The sequence below is a fragment of the Varanus komodoensis genome, unplaced genomic scaffold (genome assembly GCF_004798865.1).
Source record: "Varanus komodoensis strain SLA01 unplaced genomic scaffold, ASM479886v1 scaffold1, whole genome shotgun sequence".
Classification (NCBI taxonomy): Eukaryota; Metazoa; Chordata; class Lepidosauria; order Squamata; family Varanidae; genus Varanus; species Varanus komodoensis.
This window is the reverse complement of record NW_025335268.1, coordinates 138,203,851-138,231,692: the sequence shown is the minus strand read 5'-3', so window position 1 is coordinate 138,231,692 and position 27,842 is coordinate 138,203,851. Positions and strand designations below refer to the sequence as shown.

Here is a 27,842-nt window from a genome sequence, read left to right as displayed (position 1 = left end):
TGGGCTGGCGGGGTGTCGCTCGGGGACACGCCTTCTCCCGCGGAGAACAAAATCTCGCCCGTGTCTCGAGGCGTGAGCTCTGGTGGAGCGAGCGAGCGAGCGGTCGCGGCAGCAGCCAGGAGAGCCAGACGCGAAGGGCGGCGGCAGGCGCTGGGTAAGTGCGGCGCTCTCCCCGCCGCGCCCCTGCTGCCACCGGCTTCTTCCAGGGCCGGCGGGGCCCCCTGGGAACGGAGGGCGGCAGGCGGCCTCTTGAGGCGCGCCGCCGCAGCGCGATCTGGGGAAGTTCCTGTCGTGACTTGGTCGGCCTCTATAGGTCGCCGCAGGATCCCTGCAGGCTTTAGAGGTTGCCATACTGGGCAGCCTCTAAAGCATGCCAAGCTGTTGTTAAGGGGGACCTAATTTGCCGATTAAGTTTTCCAAAATGTTCGGCGAAGTCTGCCGGTTTCGCGGCAGGAGCACGCCCAGCGGCGGCCACGCACGACCTCGCTCGCTGCGCGTATTCCTCCCGGAGGCGCGGGCGAGCCTGATCCTGCGCGCGGGAACTTGGCGGAGAGGAGCCCCGGCGGGCCGTGGGGCTGGCTCCCAAAGTGTGCCCGGCTGGATTGTGGAGTTCTTGCATCCTTTGCGAATGTGCGGTGTGGCAGAGCTATTCAGGGTCAGCGGGAATCAGGACACTGGTCCCCGCTCCATATCAATACGAAGCAGAAGCAAGATGGCCTCAGGGAGACAGCTTCTGTAGTGGATTCTCTTGTAACCTTGATGTAGCCAATGGGCATACATCTTAGAGCATAGGCAGGGGTCATGTGATTCTTCAGATGCAGTTGGATTCCAACTCCCATCAGCCTAAGTGAGAAGAAACTGCAGTCCAGCAGCATCTGGAGGGCTGCTGATTTCCTGCCGCTTTAAAGGTTTGGGTGCTGCCCCTTGCTTGGACTAGGGAGGCATAGAACACTGTGTTTGTGCCCTCTTTTAGGTGCTTCCTGAGACTGCTGGATAAGGCAACAGTCTGCAGATATGTGGATGTGTTTCATTCCTGGCTGAGCACTTTCTCCCTGCTTAGAAATTGTAGTACATACTAGAATCACAGTGTTGGGGTTGGGTGCTTATGGACCAGATGGCCCTTTCTGTGGAACTCCCTGCCTGTGGAGGATGTGTGGGTACCAATGGTAACAGTGCTGCGTATTTACATCTCCTGAAAACATCTGTTACAAGAAATTTAGCCCTGATCAATTAACCATAGGTTTTGCTGCTGTTCTGTTTTCATATAGCGGTTTATTATGTTTAATCTTTTCACACCTTTTCATTGTTCACCATTGCAGAATTTGTTTCAGTGTGGAACTGTAGATGCATATTGTAAATAAATACATAAATAGATACTTATCTGCTGTTCTGAGCAGAAAATCCAGAGCTCCCCTGCACGTAGCTGCCTAGCCTCTGTTTGAGGAGCATCCCTCCCTCACCCATAGTGGGTTCCACAATTAAACTGCTTGCACCAATAAGTGTCACTAATGTTCAACTAAAAGCTGCCCTCCTACAGGATACAGTATTCCAAATGAAGTCTTCCAGTTAGTGCAGCAAGACGGAATATTGACTTTGGCACACTGTGTTGTGTGGTGGCCCCAGCTTGGCTGGGGATGCTCGGAGTTGTATGACTTTCTTCTGTGCGAATGCACATAGGGTTGTGCTCTTACAGACATACAGAAACAGTCTGATGAAATCTTGTCAGTGTTGGGTGTTCATTTCTGGAGTAGTGTAATTGCCTGATTTGCATAGCAAAACAGGCTTTTCTGTTCTTTGATAAGTGCCCTGGGGATATCACCTTTTCAGTTGCAACTCTAAACTGCCAGTTTCATTAAGTGACAATTGCATAAATGAATGTCCATCATCTGCAGACCCTGTTGCAGCTACACTTTCAAACGACCTCACCATGTTGGGTACTTGTTGAGCACTATGCTTCTATATAAAAACTGGGCCCGCCTAACTGAGGATTCCTTAGAAATCTAACTCATTTCTCCAGTGGCAAGGTACATACAGAATATTCATGGAGTGAAGGTCACCTTCCACTAAAGTTCCTGGCAAAACTTCTTTTGACTTTAATGGAGCCGAACGTTATCATATATTTGGGAAAGAAGGATAGATTTGGGAGGGAGGAGTAATGTGTTTTTCTTGCAATATGCACAGTTGTTTTGTTTTTAAAGCTCTAATAGCAGCAAAAGAAAAAAGAAGTATAAAATGTATTTTGCAACTGGCTGCAACATGTTGCAAATTCAGTTTCCAATAAAAACATGATTTTTCCTGCTGTTTTGTTTAAGTTTAAGTGACATTTGCATTTGTTCATTTTCAGTACACATCCTAAGGCAAATGTTCCCATTTTAGCATAGGAACTGAGGCTGAGAGAGAGTAGCTGAGGGCTGGAACTAGTTCCATACACCTAGATCATTTCTTTAACGGCAGCAAATGCATAGACTGCCAAACTTTGTATTGGGAACCTGTGATCTACCCTGAACAAGGAAAAGGCAGCTAAGCATCCAGCAGTTGTAGAAAGGTACTGAACAGACCTCAGAATGGGGCGCGGCACTGCTGAATGGAATTACTATCATCCTGTTTGGTCTAGTTGCCGTATTGCTTTACTTTAGTGCTTAAGAATATCCATTTATGGTAAAGTATGCTATGCTCAATAGTCTGATAATGACATGAGTGTCTGTGTTCCTTCCTTAGTAATTCCTTCCTTAGAACTTTTCTGACCACAACTTACTATAAGTGCTAAGGTTTTGCTTCAGCAACCACACAAAATGTTTAGAAGTTTCTTAAAAGGTTTTTTTCTTTCTTTTTTGCCACTGAATGATTTGGCTGTGGAGAATGTTGCGTGGAACAACTGGGCAGTGTGCATGCTACTCTAAGTGACATTCTAAGTCTGTGAACCAGGTCAAATATCCCTCTTCGGTCATTGAGTCATCCACTTCCTTCTTTTCAGAATCAGTTTCCCAAAAACAGTGTTTGCCTGAATTGCCTTACAGTTGTTGTGAAGTAAAGCACAATACAATTATGAGGCAACAAATTGGACAGAACGGAACAATTGGACAGAACAATCCTGTGGCCCATGAATGTTGTCTGTGGGGCCATAAGATAGTGGGACCATCCAAGATCACGAAGAGCATCTGACTTCGGAAGGGGGAGTAGAAAGTCCTCCCTTAACACCCAGCATGGAAAGATCTTCACTGGCTGGCCTCTGAGGTTGTCAAAATGATCTCAGAGAAGGAGAAAGGGGTGCATGCATTCCAGCGGTCAGGGAGGAGAGGAGTCCCAAGAGGCTACGCTTAGTCTTTGCAAGCCCCCTTCTCTCATGTTCTAAAATGACTGCCTAGTGAGAAAGAGAAGGATCACAACAATCAGAAAAAAGGGAAATGAAGATTTCCTCCATCCCTCCTTCCACCCTGGTGGCTTCAGTCCAGCAGGGCAGTGAAGACACAGAAGCCTCTGAGCTTGCATGCTTCTATCTCATGAGGATGCAGCCCTACAGAAAGGATAGCCTCTCTGGTTTCCTCTCCTCTCTGGCCAGTGGAATGCCGCCTTTTCTCCTTCTGTGTTGGTTAATTTGCCAACCTCAGTGGCCAGCCAGTGAAGTCCTATGGACTGCACCCTAAAGTGCTCCCCAAATCTGACGTACTACTTGTTCAGAATGAATGGGGAGGCTGCACACAGCAGGCACCCTATGTGAGAGGTGTATGACAAGCTCCTAATTCCCTTTCTCAAATAAGGCTTTCACTTTCTCGAAGGAGTTAATTCTGGCTCTTCTAAAGGATACTTTGGATCTTCTTCCTACCTTTCCTTTTTTTATTTATCATGAATGTCATTGTTGTCAGTTTTGTTGCAATTTACTTACAAGGAGGTTTGAACATATTTTTACAGAATTACTGTAACACACTAGAAGGTTCTTTACTCCATGCTGGCATAGATGATCTAGTCTTCATTTTCCCAGCTCTAAATGTAAGCCCTGTTGAATCCCATTAACATTAATGAGACTAAACTGGGGTAAATCAAATTACTTTAATTTCACTGTGGATAGGGATGCTTAACCTCTCATTTTCTGTAGATGCTCTATATCTGACTATCCTCTTCTACTATTAAGCTTCAGTGGTTGTAATTTACTACTTCAAGTATATTTCTTGTATGTGTATGCTGCTAGGTTATCATGAGTCAGTGCTGGTCCGAGGCTAACACCACCAGCTAACCTGGAGTCTTTTCCTTTTGATGTTTAATGTCAGGCCCACATCCAACATCAAATTGTTTGGTGCTCCTGCTGCTGGAATGGATGTTTTTATTGCTATTGAGGCTTTATTATTAATTTGTTTTTGTGTTTTGTTGATAGTTTAAATTGTATAAACTGTCCATGAGGCTATTGTGATTGTCTGTAGAAGCGTAAATAGATAAATTAAATACATAAATAAAGTGTAGCTGTGCTATGGATCTGCTACAAACTATAGCAAAATGAACAAGGCTTTGGATTACTTTCTAGAAAAGGGATGGGTGCATTGAAGGAAAGCCAGTAAGTGGGGCTTAATAGAAATCACAGTCGGATCCTTCTCAGTTTCACTGCCAATATCATTATCCACCTTACTTAGCCAGAATGCAATGTGAGCAACATTCTCTTCCACATCCTGAGTGTTATGCATAAAGCCTAATCTGGTGATGGTGTTATTGCTTAGTGCCACTCATGATCACACCAGAATAGGATCTCTCAGTAGCCAAGTGCAATTTAGATCCTTAATGTTTCAGCAATTGTGTGAACTTATCACAGCTTTCTTTTCTGATCCAGTGAATCATGTCCTGACAAGACTATTTCCCCACCTACCCACACCTCCTCTCTGTGTAACGAATTCCCTCGAACAATTTGAGATACTTAGAAGTATAGTCTTATGAGGAATGTTCATATGACTATTCCAGTCAGACTACTGCATAGTCAAGTTTTAGAGCCCAGTTCCTAGAGAAGTTGTAACTTGCCACATCATTGCTTGCTTCTCCCCACCCTCTTATTTATTTATCTATCTTTGCAGTATGGTCACCTGTTGAGGCTTTCAGTAATCCATGTCTGTCTATGCAAAAATACAAATATCGGGGTTCTTCTGTGGAATGTTGGCACTCAAGCGATTCATGCATCCCTGCATTTCACTTTCTTAAAGTAGCACAGCTGAAATTTCTAAGCACAGCTACAAAAAATAATCTTGTCTGCAGGATGGTGTATCAATAAGAATCCAAGATCTATTTGACAATCTAATTTAAACACAACTATGTTGGTTAGAAGACAGCATTTAAAAAACCCGATGCTTGTAGCTCTAAATGTACAGACCTGCCTGGATGGTCTCAGGGAAGCTGAGAATGCTGGACCTCTCACCTTGCTAGCCTCTTTCAACATCTTATCAGCCTTTTTCTTGGTGCACAGTATCCAGCATACGTGCATTTGTAGTGGTGTGTTTTTTCCCCTCGGGTACTACCTAAGAAAAGCCCAGGTGCTGGGGAGGGAAACTGCCCCAAGGCCCACCTGCTCAGTGAGGGAAAAGGTTACCTGTCTGACATCTCAGCCAATTTTGGCTGTCTCTGCCTTTTTCTAGTGTTCTATATTTGCTGCTTTCACCTTCCTAGGAACTGGAGCCAAGTGAGGAGTTCTGAGGGGAAGTCAGTCAGTGTTGTGATAGGTAGAGGGAGATATGGCATTGGGTGGAGGGCTATCCAGGTAAAGGGGAGCATGGCCCAGGTAGTTAACAACTGTACTTTCTAGAAAAGGGATGGGTGAATTGAAGGAAAGTTAGTAAGTGGGGCATATTAGAAACCACAGTTGCACATAGCCTGGTCAAATTTTCTTGGATGAGTTCCAGTTTGTCAGCACAAGGATGTGGGCAAGGTGGCTGAACAGGTTTGTGCAAGCATGTCCATACTGGATCCATGCCTCCTTTGGCTTATGAAGCTAGCAGGAAGGGAAAGGCTGGCTTGTCCAGGGAGATGATCGATGCCTCTTTACAAGAGAGTGTCGTCCCATTCCACCTGAAACAAGCAGTGGTGAGAAATTCTGTATTTTTCTGAATCTAATTCGAAGTGTGGCTTTTAACCTATAAAGTCCTACATGGCCTGGGGCCACAATGACTCCGCTCAGCTACATGATCTGGGGCCTCCCTTTGACTGCTGCCACTGAAGGAGGCTCAGTTGCTGACAACTAAGAGGACAGCCTTTTCAACGCCCCCCTATGAAAGAAACTCCCCACTGAAGGCCACTGACCTCTTTGCTAGGATAGTTAATCAGCTCAAATAACCTATGGGGGGAAGTAGGTCAGCTGTCTAACAGATCCTATGGCTTAATTTGTGCTACCTGTTGTGCTTGTTTAGATTTGGTTTCAAATCTGGCCTTTAAATTTTGTACTATAATTTTAAGATGTTTTACTGCTATTTGTATTTTATGGGCTATTATAAACTGCCTGGATAGTTTTATCTATTGGTAGTATCAAAGTAGAATGGATGAATAAATGCATGAATGAACACTTATCCCAACTCACAGGAGTAAGAGATGGGACCCTCTCAGTGGTGGCCCCACCCTTTTGGAACTTCCTTCTCTTCTTGCTTTAAGATTTTCTCTGAAAACGTTGATATGGGAGGAGGCTTTTTAACCATCAAAATGTATATTTTGTTGATTTTTTTACTGAATATTGAATGTCTTTAAATTAAATTTATCATTTTAATTGTATGGCAGACCCCTTTGTTGAAGGGATTTCCCTTTGAAAAACCTATTTCATGTATACATTGTTAAAATAATGTTAGATGTTGCAAAGGAAGAACACATGGAAAGGAAGTGAAATCATCTCCATTGTACAAGAGCCCTGAATTCCTGTCTCTGTTGCAGTCATATCACCATCAAACAATCTGTCTTCCATTCTGCACAGAAGTCAAAGCAAACCAGGTCATGACAGAGAAGACATTCAAAAGAACATTCTACAGTAAACATGTCTAAAATTGGCTTTCAGTGTTTACTTCCTCCATATTCTTCCATCCTTGAAAGGGAAGCTCCACCTTGGCTCACATGTCAAAAGTGTGCCTGATTTTTAGATATGTTAATATTTCTCTCAATTAACTATGTAGTATAGGTTTGCCTGTGTAGTATAGGTTCTTTGTACATCTACTAATAATGAGGAGCAGTAATTTATCCTTTTTTCTGTGGCTCCTTGGTACATTTCCCTCCCACTTTGTGATTACTGTTTTTCAGTGAATGAATTGAACAGGCGTTGACATACAATGGACAACTATGTAAATCCAGTTCTGTGTTGTGACAGCAACTGAGCAAGCAGTTTCAGGGGAGAGGTGGAATAAAATAGACTGCATGTTCTATGACTTAGCTGGGATTTGCAGATGAATTAACATCATCCTAATGCACAAAATGGGATGCAGGTGGCACAGTGGTTTAAACAGCTGTGCTGCTGGGCTGGTTGATCGAAAGGTTGCCGTTTGAATCTGCACAACGGGGTGAGTTCCCGTTGCTCCATCCCAGCTCCTGCCAACCTTGCAGTTCAAAAGCAGGCACATGCAAGTAGATCAAAAGGTACCGCTTCGGTGGGCAGGTAACAGCGTTCCGTGCACTTTGGTGTTTAGTCACGCCGGCCACATGACCACGGAGACTGTCTGCGGACAAACGTTGGCTCCCTCGGCTAGGAAACGGAGATGAGCACTGCCCCTAGAGTCAGGCATGACTGGATTTCACATCAAGGGGAAACCTTTACCTTTACTAATGTGCAAAATACAAGATAGCAACATCTGTGGATGGTTGTGCAATACTCTTAAGAACACAGCAGGCCAGAGAGCTTACCTTGTTGCTGTGCTACCTCAATTCACCTTTCTATTTCCTTCGGTGCTTGCAGTAAAAAGCAGAAGGAACTGAAGGGCTTTGGGGTGCCTGCTGTAAAGATATTGTTAAACAGGCAAAAGTCCTCTGGAAAATAGCCTTTTGATCTATGTTAAGGATTTAACAATACTAGAATTGATAGTTTTTAATGTGTACACTTGATGTGCAGGATCACATCACTGCCCTTGCTTTAAATGATTCAGAACTCATTGGAACAGAGCTTTATATAAAATTAGCCAATGTTTAGCCTAGAATTGTTGACAATGACTGGCAACAGTTCTCCATGCGGGAGTTTATGCTGTCCTACCCGGAGATGCCAGAGAATAAATCAGGAACCTTCTGCATACAAAGCAGGTTCCAGTTTCAGTCCTTGGCACTATCAGTTAAAGAATCTCTTATAGCAGGATGAGGGAAAGTGAGTAAACAAGGGAATCACTAAGACTTCATCATCCTGATTTGTAAAATACAAGACAGCAAGGTATTTGGATGGTTTTCTGGTGCTATTATGCCCTGGAAAGCCACAGCCAATGTAAATCAGCCAGAAATGACAATACTGAACTAAATAGATTGATAATCTGCTTACTGCCTAAGGTGACTTCATATATTCAACAGGATAGTTGACTACATCAAGCATTCTTGAACATGCTTCTTTGGTAGCACTGGATAAAACCCCAGTGGACTCAACAGCTGGATGTTCTATTATGACATGTGTTCACAAGCAGCCTTTTCATAGCCTAGAATGAATTACTTCCATATGTCGTGGAAATATACAGAAAAGAGCTGCTCTCCCCTTTTAATTTAAGTGTTCCAGTTGCTAAAGCATGCATTTGGCATAGATATGGTAAGCAGAAATACCGATACTGAAATAGTCATAATCACTTGTTAAGACAGGTTCCTCCTCCTCCTTTTCCTCCTGCCTTGTTTCCTCTTGTGAGGAACCCAAGATGGCTTAGATAGCTCCATTTTATCCTCACAACAACCACATTGTGAAGTTGAGAGTGAGTGATTGACCCATAACCAGCCAGTGAACTTTCCATGTGGGAGTTACTGGGAAACTGTTTATATGATTTCCACGGGTGCTATGTAATACTGCCACCACTGGTGGGACCCCCTGCTAGCAGTTCCTAACGCAACCCCAGAAACAAGCAGAAATGCTCATTTCTGCAGAGTGCAGGCTGGCATTCACGTCTGCAATCCCTGCCTCACTCCAGAAACAAGAGTTTCCACTCATTTTTGTTGCTTCGGGGATGTGCCCGCTTCCCACTGCACTAGGGATGGGCTCTGCCCAGCATGTGGGCAGCGCTGGATACCTCTCTGAATATTGAGTGGAGTTGCCCTCTGAAGTCCTAGGAATTATATGGAGGAACCTGCTCCACATGGAATTATGTCAGGGTAAACCTTTTACAAAATACATTATCTCTATACTCGGTAAATCTTTAATTTTTTAAAGGAAACATGAAAACTGTTTATCAGAATTATCAAATATATGTTTAGTTTTTTTTTTCTGATGACCCTGTTTAGACCCTCTTAGAGTTTAAGAAAGCAAATAAAACAAATTAGTTAAAAGAACACAGTACTGTCATATTTCCAACTGTGATGCACAACAAATAATGTGACAGTTATTTGCATGGTTGAGATATTTGGAATAAGGGCTTGATCCTTGAAAATTAATATAATGAATATTTAATACCAATGCCTGCTGAAAATGTTTCACATGGAGGATCATCAAACTAATTTATTTTCCACTTCAACAGGTGGAGCTTAGTTCATGTTTGTATCTCTGTATCACTTCTTGGAGAGCTTGCAGCAATTAAGGCCATAATCATAGCTAAATAAACAGAACAAGCTTCTGCAGAACAAGCCTCAGAACAAAATCACACAGCAGCTTCCTTCCCAGACCCACCCACTGTTTCCCCCACTGCACAAGGAGAAAAGGAGCCTTTGACATTGTGCTGGGGTTGAAAAGCTTTAATCTCAACTGCTGGTTGAAGATAAGAACTTTATCCTTCTGGGAACAGGGAGCAGAGCCTGTGGAAGAAGCTGCCAGGCTGTATGGAGAAGTCCCTTGGACTATATCCAACCTATAAAGTAGAGGTTCTTTGTTACATAGAATATAGTTCCTGATCTAAAAGTTTGTGGTGAACAGAACTTGGATGGACTATAAAGAAGGGACAGAATTTACCCAGAAAATCCCAGGCTCCAAGCTCTCTGGTTGCTGCTGGCATGGCTGACTGAGGAATCTTCTCCATCCACTTACCTGCAGCTGACAACCTGAAAGTAGCTTCAATAGAGTTGCACAAGCATTTTAAAACATTCTTTAAAGGGGCCAGGAAATGTTCCATATCATCAATCCACAACAAAACCATTCCTGAACTCAGAAGAGGAAACACATGTCATTCACACAAAAGAGAATGACTTCAGCATGTAGCACATGCACAGCTATTAAAGACACTGTCCTGTCTTGTATACCTGGATATGAAGTATATGGAGCTTGTGTCCTGTTAGTGTTACCTGCAGTAGTAGGCTAATCATAGCTCTGCTCGTGGCTGCCATTATATAGGGAACTGCAATGTTCTTTAGCCACATTCCCTTCTATTGAAAGCCAGAACTGGCCTCCTTCCTGTTGGGCTCCTGCCCCAGCAGAGAGAAATGAGATACTCTGAGCCACATCTCCTTTTAAGGCAATCCAAGGTTCCCAGCTGGAACAACTTGGCTGAGAGGGCGGGAGGCAGAACACAGAAAGCAAATGTTCAAGATATGTTGAACTGAGGTGGGGAGACTGATGAAGACAGACAACTGAGGGAAATATTTACTTACGGTCGGGGCCTTTCAGAGCATGAAACAGCTGCCTTGGCTCAAATGCCACAGAATCCCCCATCCTTTGTTCCTTCTGTGCTGTACAGTGTAACATAGAATTTTGGAGGAGCTGCTAAGGCAAACCTGAGACCTTTAGCTTGCAGCTGCAGCAACAATAAAAGCAGCAACTTGTCATTTAGCCAGCACGCTTCAGTCTTTCCCCTTGTTTTGGGAGAAGGTCATTTTGAATGATTGCATGCACAGCCTTTCCCTAGTAAGGTAGTACAGTGATGGAGAGAGCTTTTTTCTGAATTTTCTCTTTTATGTGGCTGCAAAGTGTCTATGGTTTGATCAGCTGGCATTCTTTTTTTTCCTTCACAGTTCTATCTGTATTTTCATGTGGATGCCAACTTCCTGCAAAGTTAGTGCTTGCTTGTGGCATTTCATCACCCCCTCTGCTTTACTTGGCATCCTGTGATGCAGACAGTTGCATGAAAGTTTGCAAGCAATTCTGGATCAAACTGGAAAGACATGCCATTTTTATCAAGTCCAAAATATTGCACCTGATAGGAAAATTACTCAGGAAGCATGTTCTTTCTTGTGATCTGTTTCTGCTGAAATATTTAATTTCTGAAAAAAAGGGTCAATTGTTGTCTAAAACTATACAATAATAAAGCTGCAAAAGTGAGAAATTGGTTCCTGTTATATTCACTAGGCATGACATAAGCGATCCATGGGCAGCATCTTCCATATTTTTTCTCTTTTAGCAGCCCCATATAGCGCTTTCTGAAGATTGGGCTGTGGTGCTCTTATCTTCTTTTGCTGTTTCACCAGTCGGATCACTCACCCTGCCAATCCATTGTTCGCCTGGAGCAAAGAGAACTGTCAGAAGCAGAGACTTCCGGCAGCAGTGCCTCCAAGGAATCAGAAACAGTTCCCAACCCTTGCAAGTGGGGCCCTCATACATCCTGTCCTCTGGACACCCAGGAGGTGCTGCCTCCCTTTGACTCCAAGGACTGCACCTTGTCAAACCCTCACCACCTGGAAGGAACCAGTTACCACAAGAAAGGCCACTCACTCATTAAAAAAAAGTTGCACATCTGGGAAAGGAACTTTCAGAATGACCTTCCTGGGCTGACTATACAGTGCTGTCAGCTGCTCTAAGCCAGTGCTGGGGAAACTTGCCTTTACTTGAGCTGTTGGCATGCTCTCTATGGTGCTGAACCTACTGCACTTGTGTATCAAAATACACATTACTTTAACTCTGCCTTTTGTTTGCTTGTTTTTATGCTAGAGTGGATGTAGATGGCCCAAAATGGATCTTAATCCTCCCACCCCTTAGCCTCCATGCCTCTGGACTTGGGAGACAGGACTGTGAGGGAGAGCACTTTCTTTTTGTCTTTTATGGTAGTTGAAGCTCCAAGAGCTCTGTGAAGGAAAACATGTTGCCACCTGATACATCTAGCTCTAAATGTTGTAACGGTTGTCTATACAGAGTTTGAATAAGGGCTTAGATCCTCCATATGTCCGGATCAGTCTTTGTCTAAAGATTACTGGATACAGCTAAGGGAAGTTATGATGTGGCGCATGTTCACTAAGGTCCATGTTCTCCTTTTTATAAATCAAAGTTAGTAACTATTATTTGACTGCTTTGTTTTTAGTGAGGAGAAGGTGTTCAGTCCAAGCTACTTTCCTTCTACAGTAAGAAGAAAGAGATCACTTATATTTGCAAAACGAAACGCAGACTGGTATAGAAAGCTCTTAGTCGAAATGAAGATTCAGTTGATAAAATCTTCTCCTCACCTGACACTCATACACTTTTTCCCCAGATGAGCAAATAGTATCAACTGGGTCTCTGTGTGGAACTTGCTTAGGAAAACCCTTCTTGCTTAGGCACCAAGAGCAGCTTCTGCACTTGGACGTGTTCTGAAGGTTTGATTTTTCTATCTCTAGTTTTAGAGGCTGAAACAATAGCATGCATCCGGTGCATATGGCAACTTCATTTTTAGCTTGATCTGGAGATAAAGTTCCTGTGCTCTCAAATGATGCTCTATCTTCTAATGATTGTCTTTGTTTCCTCCTCAACAATGAGTGCTGGCTGCCCCTACACTGACATGCCCTTCTGTTTTATGATGTCGTTCTCTTTTATGAGTTGGCAGATTTATGTATATATCCTGGATGGCAATGTATTAGTACAGTATTGTTTGAGTGCTTAAATCCTTGGAATTATGGCCTGGGGTCCCCAGTGTGTTGCCCGTCCACACATGGACACCTCTCTTGTTGATTGCCAAGCCCCCTGCTACTGCTGATTTTCTTTTATTTCTTATTTAAACAAAAACAAAAACGGAGAAGCTGTCCTGCTGCAAAGCAAAGGGCTATCTGCCAGTGGCATCTCTGGGTTCAAGACAGTGGTTTTGGATTTTAAAACTCAGATCCTCCCCCTTTTGTCTTGCCTGTTTGCCTTCTGAAAAATGAGTGTGTTTTGATTTCCTATGTTAACCATTTTATGAATGGGCAATCCCTTTCCATGGTAGACATTTTGTAAGAGCATCCATGACACTCTCAGAAATCCAGAAATGCTCTCTCAACTTGGGGACATATTAAAGGGAACTTTTATCAATTTGTTACTAGTGTTGCTAGCTTGGCGAATTCAAATTGGCCTCATGATTTTTGGGACCCTTTGCCTTGGAGTACATGTTCCATGCTACATCTGGAGCTGAGGAAGAGGCAATTTTATTCTTTAGGAAACTTATTCACATGAAGCATTGTATTTAGGGCACTTGTTCTGTAAAATGATCCCCAGATGTTGTTAACTGCTCAGAGGGCATCAGTACTGAGCAAACAACACATTTCTGCAATGCCAAGTGAGTAGTGTTGCCTGGCTGCAACTCAAGAGTGTTGCATTCTGCCCTTTAATTCCCAATGAAGCAACAATGAGGTGGCTGCAGTCTGTTCTGCCCAGTTCCTGACCCTGTTCCTTCTGCACGTCCTCCTTACTTGCGCTTATGACACACTGGAGTTCTGCTTGCTACGTGTGGGAGAGAATGAGGGACTTCCCTCCCCTGTGTAGTGTTTGCTGTATCTAACTATTCAGTTCATCCTCAACATTCTTGGTACAGAAATAAATGCAAGACAGGAAACCACAGGAAGCAAGCCACTGACTGTTGAGACCACGTGCGATGCAAAGACTCCTTCAAATCTCCTTGAAGCCTGCCTGCAGATTACTGAAGCCAACAGTCATATAATATACCGCTCTCCCTCTATCCCAGATGCTTCTGTTGCTGGCTCAGAGAAGGGACCATCCTAATCACATGTGCATTGGGAGGTACCATTTGTTCCTCTTATTCCTGTGCTTATCTTCATACAGGTGTGCTGTAAAAGCACACAGATTAGTGCAGGAACAAGGAAGCAATGGAAGTCAAAGTACAAACCCGAGCAGGGAAAAAGTGGGCCAGTAATATGGACACAACCTTTCTTACAGTAGTGTGCTAGCAGTTTCCAGGGTTCCAGCATCTGGCCCGTGCTAAAGGAGTTTGCTGTGACATATGCAGGAACCCTAGTTCTTGCAGGGTGATTATGTGCCTTAATAGATTTTTTTGAATACTTTCTTGTCAGTTCAGATAAGAACTTCAGTTAACCCCCCCTGTGCCCCTGCCCACCCCACATTTTCATTTGTGTTCAAGCAGTTAACATTTTTCTTATTTATCCTCTTTAACAGGATGCCAAACTGGGGTGGAGGAAAAAAGTGTGGCGTATGCCAGAAAACAGTATACTTTGCTGAGGAGGTACAATGTGAAGGCAACAGTTTCCACAAATCATGCTTCTTGTGCAGTAAGTATAGCACCCCAAGGGAGGTTTTGGTTCATAAGGGTTCTACTTACTCCAGTCTGCTTACTGTTGCTACCATGGTAAATAAAGTCAGATTCCTTTAGTTGCTTGTGGGTTACAAGATGATATTTGGCTTTGCTGCCACAGATCTAAGGAGCAACCTAGCTTTTGGTTTCTTATCTTTTTGATAAGAGAGAAGAAAGGAAGGAAAGTTGATTAAATTTTTGCAGATGTTTTTGTTCTGCACCCTCTCAACAAAAAGAGAAACATTTTTGAATGATGTTTGATTATATTCTCTTAGGACAGTGCCCACAAGAAGAATCAAAGGGGTTTCTATTGATACTGTTCATATCAGGTCAGCTATGTTGGTCAGTTAAGCAAGTAAGCAGGAATAAGTGTTCTGTGTAACTCAGAAGTTTAATTTTCCGCCCTTCTCGACTGTATTGCCTTGCACAAGCAAAGCCACCACAATAAAAGATACAGCAGCAGTTCTGAGCATTTACTGAGACATACAGTTCCTTGCAGAAGTACTCCCCCTCCCCTCATTTTGATTTTCCCATGCTTTTTACAACCTGGAATTGAAATGGATTTAATTGGCATTGTTGCCAACCCATGTACACCAGATATTCAACATTATGAGGGTGAAGTATTTCTTAATGTGGCACAAAAGGTAAGTAAACAAAAATGATCTACTCCTTGAGTCAATATTTGATAGAAGCACCTTTGGCAGAAATTGCAACTGCATGTCTTCTTGGACTTGGATAAGTCTCCATCTACTTTGCACATCTGGATCTTTCAAAGTTTACCTTTTCTGCCTGGCAAAACTGTTTGAGCTTTGACAGGTTGGATTGGGACCATTGGTACACAGCAACTTTACGTCTTAGCATAGCTGCTCAGACAGGTTGAGTCTGGGCTTTAACTGGGCCATTCTAAGACATTCAGATTCCTGTTTCCAAACTACTTCAGTGTCAGGTTGGCTGCTTGTATAAGGTCAGCAGCCTGCTGGGAGGTGAACCTCCACTGCAGTCCCAAGTCTCTTGCAAACAGAAGCATGTTTTCTTTCCTGACTAGCTTTTTCAGACCCTGCCCAGAAAAAAACATCTCTGTATCATGATGCTGCCACCACCATGCTTCACTGCGGGGCTGGTGTGCTCAGCAATGGGCCTTGCTGGTGTTGCACTGCTCATAGTGTTTCGTAGCAAGGCCAAGAAGCTTAGTGTAGGTATCATCAGATCCAAGGACCCTTTTCTATATTTTTGCTGTTTATCCCATGTGCCATCTTGCAAATTCCAAATGGACTTCGATATGGATTTGTTTCAGCAATGGCCCTTTTCTCGCCACCTTCCATAAAACTTAGGTTTGTGGAGTTTTGGGGTGCTAGTTGTTCTATGGGCAGTTTTTCTCATCTCAGCTGCAGCTCTCTCAAACTCCTTTAGTATTACTGTTGGCCTCTTGGTTGCGTCTCTGACTGGTGCCTTCCTTAGCTGGTCACTGCTTTTGATAGATTCTCTAGGCAGTCATGTGGAGCTAGATTATTTGTTTTTGCTAAAGTGGATTTCGTGGTGCACTGAAGAATGTTCATAATCTAGGATATGTTTTTATAACCCAACTCTGACTGGTGCTTCTGCACAACTTTCTCCTGGAATTGTTTTGATAAGTCGTAACTTCACAATGCTGTTTTTTAGATGTGCTCTCCAACAAACTCTGAGACACTAATAAATTACTTTACTTATAATAGACGAATTCTAGAGGCAGCGAGTTGCATCAGAACATATTTAACAAAGAGGGTGAAAATCTATGTAACCAACAAGAGCCAGATGTTTAAGTTTACTTAGTTTTATCAAAGTTTACTTTTGTGCCACAATAAAATGTTTTGCACTTTGCTAACATTGAGTAACTTGTGTGCATCAAATGCTAACAATACCAGTTAAATCCATTTCAATTCTAGGACATAACACAATAAAATGTGAAAAAGTCAAAGGCTGGGGGTGAATGCTTCTGCACATTCCACTGACATCAACAGGATACTCTCCAATGTGTTAAAGACTGCTTAATTTTAGAACCTGTTTATCAGTCTTTAGAACCAAACCTGTAAATACATGTGTAGTTCTAAATATATACTTTCCCTGTGTATCTGTGTATGTGACATATGTGTTAGAAGTTGCTGTATAAGATAGCTTCATATTGGCCTACTCTCTAGATACTACTGTGATGTCAGTTTCATTGACACTAGCTCCATAGCCACAGTTTCAAACTTTGTACATTTAGAGGACTTGCCTGTTGAAAATGAGAATTAAGGATACGGCCTCTTTAGCCAGCTGGTATTTAGTTTAGTGGTTTGCTTATAAATGAAAAGCTTTTTGTTTTTGTGCCCTACTCAGAACTGCATCCCACATTTGTTTATATTCATATGAATACTGCATTTGTATGCATTGGTCTTTGTTTATATGCTGCAGGTCTGCTGTCCACTTGTCTCTGTGATCCACTTCTGAGAATCCCAAATAAGCTAATACTTGCTTTGATTTTGAATAAATTAAACTAGTGAAATGAAATAAATCTAAGTGTTGTGGTGACCTGCTAATCTTTCAAAGCACTGAAGGAACTGCCCTTATTAGTGGTGGATCTACCCAGGGCAACAGCTGTTTCGTACCTTCACAGTTAGAAACCTGTTGTCGTTGTTGTTATTGTTGTTGTCATTGTTTCTTACAGGCATGGTCCAGGCATCTACAACAAAGCTGTGCTGCCCTCTTAGTGCATTTCAAGTGTTTGTTGCATACCGGGATATACATTAATATGTTTAGACGATAACTAATGAACAAACTAGACATGATCAGGCAACATCATTTAGTGGTCATCTGCCATCTGCCTTGACATATGGTGCGAACAAGATGGGGGTCTATTTTTTACATCAAAATGAGCAGGTTGGAGGGATAAGTGCCTGAGCAAAAAAGCAGAGTGCTGTAAGTGGAGCATGGGGCAGCCTGTCCATCAACCTGTTTTTAAAGTCCTTTATATTTTAGATACTTAGAACAATTAGAGATACTTATTGCCCATAAGAATAGCATTTCCAGGCTGAATGGGTTGCTTGTTTCCAGGCTCAGGGAACCAGGAGACCAAAAGAGCCTCAAACTATGTGGAAGGGCTGCTTACCCCCAAAGAAAGAGCAGCATTATTAGCCATGGTACAAGTGTAGAACAGGATGGAATAAAATTGCCGTGTCCTTTCTTTATAAAACCTTCACACTGCTTTCCAGCTAAGAACTTATAAAATGATGTAAGTTAATTCTAACTGAACAAAGAATAAGCAGCAATGAGTTGCATCACATTGAAATTTTTTAAAAGTACAAAGATTAAAAAAGACAGACTCTAATCTGTTCAAGAAAACTTGCAAAAAAGAGGAAGGTCCAAGCTAAACCCCTAAAATGGAAGCGGATACAGAATATGGAATCCAATTAACCTTTAACTGCTCAGAATGAGATTCAGGCCCTGAACTCTGTGTGGGCAGATAATTTTCTAAATGTATCAACTTCCTAGACAGTCATGGGAACACACCAGTGAAGAATTGGTTCATGTTTCACTGATTACAACAGAAAGCAACATAGTTCATTGGTGACTCAGTTGTAGAAAAACAAGTGTAAATAAGTGGTGGGCTTGGAATACATTAAAACAAACACCATTTTTAAAAATGTGAAGGGTATGCTAAGCAGCTGTCATTATCAAATAAATCAAAACAAAAATCTCAACTTTTTAGCTTTTCTAACCACCTGCATATGGAATCTCTGCTTCATAAAATTAGTACTGAAGGCTTGCTTTCAAAGAAATAGATTAGCATTTGGCAATGGTCTTTCAAAGAGGTAGACACAGGACTGGCAGATGGTCTGTTTTCTAAGAAGAGGGCAAGACTGGAATGCAAGGAAGGCACACTTGGATCCAGCTTTTTAAAACAATTTTTGATACAAGTTGATTCTCCTTATGATGGCTGTGCCTAAACTGTAGTGCTTCACAGGACATTTGTAAAGGGAAACACAAAACTCCACTCCCTTCCAGACCAGTTACAGACACATTAGTTGTTTCCACTGGAAGAGCTTTCTAATAACCTTTCATGGCTGTACTTTTCGTTGCTCCTCCTCTTGCTAATTCTGTGGGCAGAGGCCTGAACCGTCAGGGAAGAAAGGAACCATATATGGTAAAGAGGATGGGAAATGCAGTCCTTGCAGCCCCATATTTAGTTACAAGGTATAGAGAGGCTACTGTCGCTACTGTAGAATTCCTGGGGGAGTACTAGGTTTTGTTTTTGCATTCTTTAAGAGTAAGTTAACTTACTTTGGGCAAAGAGACAAGCTTCTGGCTCCTGAGGTTGTAAAGACTGACTGCTCTTGGCAGCAACAGCAGAATCTGAATGGACTCAACGGTCTAATTTGCAGCTAGGAGTTTTCTGCTAGCTTAAACTGAGCTCCACTCTGATCTCTCGCTCATCCGTGCCACCATCCATCTTTCACCTCTCCTCATTCTTTGCAGTTATTCGACTCCAAAATCCAAAGCAAGCATTAAAAGAAGACACTATGAAGAATGAAGTTTAGGTTAGAATTTGCGTTTAGGAGGGAAATGTGACAGTGACATTGCCAGTTATTGGTTAATCCAGGCACCTGCCAGTTTAATCATGGGTTAAGCCAATAGTATTACTTTTTCCCTTCACTGAGCTTGCAAGTTTCATGTTGCCGCAGCTCTCCTGCAAAGCCAATGTTTGACTGTGACCACTATTCATTATCCCACTTACTGCAACATTTCACCTCCTTCTGAGCTTTACCTGGCAGGTTTTAACACAGATTGATGCATAGATATTCACAAGTGAAGCTTATAGCCTGAACCAAGGCCAACTTGGAAAGACAACCTACTTTTATTAAGTCCAAACTTAATAACTCTGTACCCGATGAGCAAATGGTTCAAGATGATTTGCAGCTTATTTTTTCTTCTGATTTATGAAAAACACTCAATCACTCAAACACTCAAGCTATACCATATTTGGGCAGAAGGGAACAACAGAGGCCCTGCCATGCTGCCTAGCCATGATACTGAAGATTCATAGTCGTTATTTTATTTCTACCCTTTTGCAGTCTGAGGTCCTGGTGTCCTTGGCTTCTGCAGTGCCCCCCCCCCCCCAAAGCTGCTGTTATCTTAGCTTGGAGCTGGGGCAGCAGACTGAGGCTTCCAGTGCCAGCTGCTCCAATGAGCTAGAAGCAGATCCTGGAACCTGACAGATCTGTTCCTCCACATCTGATCATACTCCCCATCCATACAATCTCCAGAAGATACTCCCCGCCCCCCATTGACTGTGAGGAGTAGACACTGGATTTTTCCTATGAGCAGGGAGCTTCCTTAACCAACTTCTCATTCCTCAGACCTTCACTGCAAAGGGAAAGCCAGCAACTGCAGGAAAAAAGACACTGGCTGCTCAAAAGCAAAACAAAGTGGATGGATGTATGGAGGTGAAATCTCCAGAAGAACTTTCCTGAGCTGGCTGTAAATGCCAGCAGTTGCTCTAGCAACTGCTGGGCTCATCAGTCTTGGCCTTAGCTGCAGGAATGGTTTCTATGGGCCTGCACTGATCATCCCCGAGGCCCAAAGCAGGCATTATTGTAAGCAGGATGGTCTCCTCACACCCTGCATTTTTACTCTAGAGTAGGTGCAGTTGGTCCAGTCTGGTTCAAAGCCTCCCTACAGTATCATTACAATCTGGATTGCATGCTGGGAGTGTCTACTCTACAGTAAAAATAATATTTAAAAAACCCAGAGGTGCTTGCTATGGATTTGAAGTGATGTCTTTTTGGCCCTTGGTAGCTGCAGCTCTCCTCCAGACCCACTTCAGCTGTCACCACCTAACTCCGTGCTCCCTCACCTGAGCTGTCAGTCAGCATACCAGAATCCACAGTGCAACAAAACAAGCCTATGACCGATTTTCCCAAAGCACCCATGAGGCTCTGTCGGGGTTTGTTTTTCTTTTTTAAGGAGAAGCAGGCCACATGAAAGCTCCACTGCACATCTCCTATCTTATATCCAGTTTGACCACAATCTCTCTGGCAGGGTGGACAACATCCCTCAAGGCCAGGGCTGAATTGAGTGCAACCCACATATACATAACTCACATGCACTTGTACTCCCTCCTCCCAGTCCTGCAACGGATCACTGTTGGTGTTGCTACACAGTGGGGGGGGGGTCACATGGGGCCCAAAGAAAGGGCCCTGGGGAGCTACATGTGGTCCCATCCTGCTCTATAATATCTTAAGGTAGCCTTTGTCAACCTTTTTACCTTGGAAGAACCCTTGAAATAATTTTATGTCTGAGGAAACCCATGCATAAAAGTTATTATAAAGGTAGGCCCTGGGTTATATACAAATTAAGACTGAACATTGATCTTAATTAGTGCTATTTACGGCAGGAACATTTATTGACAAATAGCGATGTTTACAGCAGCAGCAAAGCCATCAAAAAAATCTTTGACTGAAGAGGGCATTCAACAAGCCGCTTGCAAGGTCGAACTAATAGGACTAGTGTACTGCTCAGTGACCTGTGCGGTATTCCTTCATGACACTGTCTCCATCTATCAAATGCCTGTTCCCCCGCCCTCCATTTATGCCTGCCTCCATTTGCTCCACCCACAAGTTCTCATAACAAAAGAAACAACTAAAACAAATTATTTATTATGGTGCACTTGTTTCCAATTCATTTAGACCTTATGCCATTAAAATACTGAAAAGATCAAATCATTTGTGCAAGTTTATATTATAAATATGAAAAAACTGTGTGTGCATTTCAAAATCTTTCATGGACTCCCCCACACTCCCGGTGCAACCTTCTACAGAACATTGAAACCCTGGTTGAGAAAGGCTATCTTAAGGTATTTTAATGATTATCCAGAAATCTCCAGGCTTCTTTTTTTTCTGAAAATTTCTCAAAAGCAAAGGTATGTTCTGTAGACTACACAACTTTAAACAAACTGTGTTCAGTGTTAAACCACTAGGTCTTAGATCCCTGCCTTCATCCAGATTAACCCTACATATTTTAAGCTTGAATGACTTTCTGATTTGTGTCTTTTCTCTCTCCAACTCTCTCTCTCTCTCCAGTGGTTTGTAAAAAGAACTTGGATAGCACTACAGTGGCTGTGCATGGAGAAGAGATCTACTGCAAGTCATGCTACGGGAAGAAATATGGACCAAAGGGTTACGGATATGGACAGGGTGCCGGTACTTTGAGCATGGACAAGGGGGAAGGACTGGGAATCAAACATGAAGAGTAAGTTTCAATTCCTTCTTTATCTTGGTAGCAAATGGGGCTGTTTTTTCCTATAACAAGGAGGCAACTGTTTCATTTCTACTTGGAAAGTGTCCCTGGAAAAGCCCTTTTCAAAGTTCATCCTGACCACAAACCAGATCTGATTAAAATATAATAATACTTGTTCATTTGTGAAGTGCTTGACCATTCCTGCTAAAGAACTGTAAGACAGGCATTTGGGGAATTAATAAGCACTTCATCTGGTTTTTTTCACCTAAGATATATATTGGTTTAAGTATACATCCTTGGTATCCCATCTCATGAGCTCCAGTTAGGGGATAAGCACTAATAAAACAACAAAAATCAGCACGCATGCATACATACTCATAATTCAAAACAAAACAGGCCTCAAATTTCCCCTAGATCCCAAATACCAGTTTGAATGCAAGTTTTTCACATTGCAGTGGAGTGGGGTTAATTATTTTAAGAGCAGAATAGTGAATATCCTGGGTGTTTTTGGAATCCTACTCAATTACCCCCACCCCCAATTGTATATTTTTCCATGAAATAGGCTCAGAGATGGAAAGTAAACCTGGTCAGAAGATGTGGCTGGGGAGATGTGGCACTTGGGAGGCAAAAGTATGAAGTGGGCTACAACTGCATCTGCGTAGGATTTTCTGTCATGTCGACAGATGTTTAAATTGAAGACTGGTACATAGCCTTCAACCAGCCAAAGTAATCCCAACCCATCCTGTGCCTCTAGGACAAGCAACATCTCATTGATAGCATGTGAATTAGGTGCAGGACAAGGCCAAGCCATTTTAACAAAAGAGAAACTGTTGTAACTCCCTGCAAAGTGCTAACTCTTGACTGTTGTTGCACTCAATGTATGGATGAGATTCTCTGGTAACACCAGCCTAGATGCCTCAGTCAGCCAAGTCTCTGTAAGTCAAGCCTGTATCATGATTCTCAGTACCGCTATTTCAGAATCAGAGATGCATGGCGCTTCATCGCTGAGCTTGTATTCAACACCAAAACTGAACATCGGCAGCTGACCTATATTGCCTGTCTCTAGGAATATTTTTTTCCTCTCTGTGCCTTCTTCAGTCAGAACTGGAACTGGTTGTCCCAAATGGCTTCTTCCTTTGTAGAGACCTTGCGTACACACATGCAGACAGAATGACTGTTGCTTTCCTGCCTGTCCTCTGCAGGGCTCAGCCCCATCATCCCACCAACAATCCCAACGCATCCCGGCTGGCACAGAAGGTGGGCAGTGCTGATGGCTGCCCCCGCTGCGGACAGGCTGTGTATGCAGCCGAGAAGGTGGTTGGAGCTGGGAAGGTAAAAATCTGCTCTCAGTGGTTCACATGAGCTGAATGCTTACAGGCTAGCTTAGTTTCAGTCCCACATTAGTTTGGAAATAAACCAGACACAGATGTGATGGGAAACCACTGCCAGCTGGGCTTTTGTTTAAGGAGACAAAAAATTACTTGTCGTGCATTACAATGTGCAGAGTGGTGTGGCAAAGGATTACGCTCCCATCATATCCATGTTTAGACAGAAAAAGTGCAATGACACCCAGCATTCCTCAGCTAGTGGTGTAGGACTTAGGCATCTTAAGAGTGAACATAGTATCAAGTAAGAAATTCATAATGTGTGAGGCAGTTTTACTGGCTGCTCTATAACTAGCATGTTAAAAAAGATTTCACAACTTATCCTCTATCAAATTAGAAGAATATTCATGGTAGGCTAGCTGGTTGCACCAAGAAGAGTGGCACAATTTTCCATAGACAAGAACCTAATTCATTAGATAAATATGGGCAAGGTAGTGTTTAACTGTGCACACATCTAATGAACATTAAAATGTTAGAACATCTAAGTGGTTACTTGTAACCAGCAGAGACAGGTGTATATTTTCTGCAGATGATACATTTTTACTCATTTTGTAAAACTATTACATTCTTAGAGTATAATCATAATACTATTTTCAAAGCATTTGGAATATTTCAGAACAGGTTGCATTGGTAATCTGGATAAATCACTTGTTGGTTGTTATGTAGTGCAGTTAAAGATTGTAGGAGAACAAAGTGTTCTCGTGAATTCTCTTACCTGTGCTTTTAGTAACTTGTCTCCTGTGTTGTCCTCAGTCATGGCACAAATCCTGTTTTCGATGTGCAAAATGTGGAAAAGGTTTAGAGTCCACTACTTTGGCTGATAAGGATGGTGAAATCTACTGCAAAGGTAAAATGCGTTATTTCAGGATGTCTCACTTACATTGGGCAACTAGTGACCTGGGTTAGTTGTTGGTCAGTTGTCAAATGCATGCAGATGCAAAGGGTGCTTTCGCCCTCTGCAAGTCATCTTGGAGAGCAAGCAAAATGGTCATGAAAGGTGATATTCTTTATGAAATGAACAGTCACTTACATTTCAGTGGACCAGAAGTAGGGAGCCTAGATTCCTCTGTTTTATTTGTAACAGTCTGGTTTGTAATGTGACTGTGGGGCAGAGAGTCCCCCTTCCTTTGACTCAACTTTGCCAGCCTGTAGATACTTTCTAAGAATGAGTGGGTGTATAAAAACCTTCTTCATAGCCACTTGTTACTTGGCATATCTGAGAGCCAAGACACACATGAAAGCATAAAGTTTCCCTGAAATGAAGCCATGGGAAATGAGTGGTGATCGAGGTGGGAAAAGTGCCTCCAGTGGGGCAGGGGGTTGTTTTGTTTTTATAAAATGAATACCCTAATTGCTGCAAGTTGAAACATCTGCTGCTGAATATCGTATCAAGGAAATGGTGTGTGGGGAGAATTACCCAAGCTGGGTGTGCAGACTGGCCCTGAAACAGGAAAGCTGATTTGGGTATATCTTTAACAGTTTCTTAATCCTTATGACCTGCTCATGAAGGCTTTGAATTGTTTGGATTCCTCTCTAAGCAAAGCCCCTGACAGTCTTAACCATTTTAATTTTTGTTTGGTTCTCTCTGCCTTTCTCCTCTTTCAGGCTGCTATGCCAAGAACTTTGGACCCAAGGGCTTTGGCTTTGGGCAAGGAGCTGGTGCGCTTGTCCATTCCCAGTGAAGAGCTGCAGCCTTCAAGTCTCCTTTCCAGCACTAAATGCTTTGCCAATGCTGAGTTCATCCAACCTGATCCTCACAAAGAAAAGACCATTTCATTTCACCAATTCTTGCAAATGTAATAATACAGTAACAGAATTTGCTGCTTTCCAATGTATGACTGGCTCAGCTCCCATTAAACCCTTTCCATAGAGCCCTGAAAGCATGAAAAATCTCCAGTTATCTGCAATGGGCTCTATTGGCTCACATTCACAAAATGACCTCACTCATTCTTTCAGCCTATGTCATACTACAGGTAACAGAGAGCACAGATCACTCTGTATAGATAACAGCACAATAGTTTCCAAGACCTCTCTTCTGGCAGAGCTAAAATAGGTTGTTTTAGGGAGGAAAGGCCACAAATTTTGTGATTTATCAAGTCTTAAGAAGTTATATGTGAAATATCAAGAAAGATCATAATTTGTAAGTGTAAAGAGATCTGAAAACTAAGACTCTAGTCAGATGTTTGAGGTTATAGCAAAAGAGCATATATAATGTGTAAATACAGACACTCCTGGAGCTTTTAGAGTAAATATGGATAAAAGTCTTAACACTAATATGTTCATTTTCAGTAGATTTATTACTAGGTTGATAAATTCAACAGTGACCATTGGGGTGAGGAAATCTGTCAACTCTGGTATAATGCAGTTTCTCATTTTTCCAATCTTGTGTTCATTTTGGCCCATTTTAATTTTCTAATTTGAGCATGGGGATGCCCACATGGAAATGTGATTGCATTTTAATGTGTACTTCTAATATACACATTTTGTACATAATTTTTCTAATGTAGGTGATCATTGCTCAACATGATCCATTTTTGTTACCGTTTTCCTTTATACTTATTTTATGCCCATTTTGTTACTGGCAAATTCCATTGAAAATTCTGGAAAGTACTGATTTCAAGCATACAACTATTTTACATATAGGTGCAGGAGGTGCAAATTCAGTAAGCTCATATTTAGACTGAATGAATCTGCTCTTTTATCCTTAGTGACCTTTTCATATATTTTAGACCATTTGGATTATATAAAACAAATCATTCAGAAGCTGATAGGAAGTTATTTTCCTAGTGACACTGCTCAGTACTTCATTCACTCCTGAAAGATGAATGAATTTGGAGACGGTCAAAATATATAATTTACCCTCATTCCATTTTTCATTCTGTTATTTACAGCAACTGGGACCACTGATAATAGAAAATTGATGTTTTTCATCATCATTCCACTGTGATATTTCCCCCTTGAACAAAGGAAGTGCATAACAAGACTGGTTTCATTTCTCTTTCACATGTCAAAGAGACCCCATCAAACTGCAGAGAAATGGTGGTGGTGGGTTGAACATTTGTACATCAAATAAGTGTTAGATTTTATAAAATCCAAACATGTTGACATGTTGATCCAGAGTTGACAGTCGTCTTTTTATGAAACTCAGGGGGGAAATTCTTACATCCAAAGTATGATCCCCCAATGGGCTGGGAACTTTTAAATACAGACTCTAGTCCATATTTTGCCCAGTTGGATATGAACCCATTTTAGGTTAAATAGCCTTAGTATGAGCTAAATACCTGTATCTTTTCCTTTAGAATGCAGCCTAAAGGAAATGGTTTACTCTTCTCTCTAGGTGATTAGCATAAAGTTAAAAGTCTATGAATCTGTACACGTTACAAGAATAAGAAACTGTAGCAGTAACATTTTTACATGTTTGTTACATAAAAGAGCTATGTTTAAAGAACAAAAATATATTCAATAAAGCAATCAAAAGGAATCAATGTCGGACTCTTTTCTAATAATGGAAACCTGTAGCCAGAAATATGTAGGTGTGGAAAAGCAGGGAACCCTTTTTCTGTTGAAGGCTACCTTCCCTAGGAAACAACCTGATCAAGTCTTCCATCCTGGTGGTAGGTGGGGCTGAAGCCGGTGGACAGCAGCAGAGTGAAAACTGGTTGGACCCAAGGCTTGCTCATTACTTATTTCCTCTTCCTTCCCACTCAGAAGCCTGCTGAAGGAGCAACCGGTTACCCACCTCTGTTCTGGAGACCCTGAATACATCCATTTCAGCCTTTTGCTCAGCCTTTTCTGCACGTAGCTTTCTTCCAAGGGGTGTGCCTTCTGTTGACAGTGTATGACCAATCTCAGCTCCTTCCATTCAGTTTTTACTTGGTGGAAGCTACCCCCCTCCCCTTGTTTTTGGGAGGAATCAACCCCTTGGTCCTGGGGTTCCAGACTTCTTCTGGTGTGATGCTAAAATGCTGAAATAAGGAGTGGTGATTGCATTTAAAGAAAGGGTCATATGCTAAGCCTGCTCTCTTGTCTTACTAGATGCATACACAGAATGTCTGCTGACCTCTACTGGCAGTGCACTGAATACTACAAGTTATGGATGCCTTAGAATCCACAAATGTCAAGCCACAAAGTTTATGTGCCAGATATGCTGTCAAGAATTTCAGTTTGGGAAGAGAACAAAAGTATTTGTCTTAATGCGTCTTTATTGATAATTATATGAAAGATTTTGCATACCTTGGCTCACTCTTCAGTTCAAATGGTGACTGCAGCAAGAAATCAGCAGAAGGTGGACTAGAAGTTGTAATGAAAGCATTAGAAAAGATAATATAGTGTAAGCATATTTCATTGGAGACCAAGGCCAAAATCATCCATACTATTGTATGTCCAATCATGCGGGCATGAAAGCTGGACAGTAAAGAAAGCTGAGAGGAAGAAAAATGGATCCATTCAAAATGTGGTCCTGGAGGATGACTGTGAATACCCTGAACTGACAGAAAAATGAACGAGTCCTAGATAAATCAATCCCTGGAAGCAAAGTGACAAAACTGAAGCTGCCACTTCTGGCATATCCTGAGAAGGCAAAATTCACTGGAGAAGAAAAAAATGCAAGGAAAAGTCAAAAGTAGAAGAAGGGGAAGACCAAATATGACATGAGTTAATTTTCTAAAAGAGGTGA

The 27,842-nt window shown here is 42.2% G+C and overlaps 1 protein-coding gene across 1 annotated transcript; it reads left to right on the top strand.

Moving 5' to 3' along the window:
- On the top strand, positions 1–26,648 carry CSRP1 (cysteine and glycine rich protein 1). The gene is made up of 6 exons (XM_044448051.1): positions 1–154; positions 14,396–14,508; positions 21,626–21,794; positions 22,985–23,114; positions 23,921–24,014; positions 24,773–26,648. Exons 2-6 carry the CDS (start codon positions 14,397–14,399, stop codon positions 24,847–24,849), a joined length of 582 nt encoding a protein of 193 aa, XP_044303986.1. The 5' UTR covers positions 1–154; position 14,396; the 3' UTR covers positions 24,850–26,648.
- The last annotated feature ends 1,194 nt before the right edge of the window (positions 26,649–27,842 follow it).

Bases quoted from the DNA above. Each gene is read 5' to 3' on its own strand.
- CSRP1 (XM_044448051.1), top strand. From the start codon at position 14,397: ATGCCAAACTGGGGTGGAGGAAAAAAGTGTGGCGTATGCCAGAAAACA. The intron at 21,795-22,984 runs GTAAGTTTCAAT...TGTCCTCTGCAG, and splicing joins CTGGGAATCAAACATGAAGA to GGCTCAGCCCCATCATCCCA. The intron at 24,015-24,772 runs GTAAAATGCGTT...CTCCTCTTTCAG, and splicing joins TGGTGAAATCTACTGCAAAG to GCTGCTATGCCAAGAACTTT.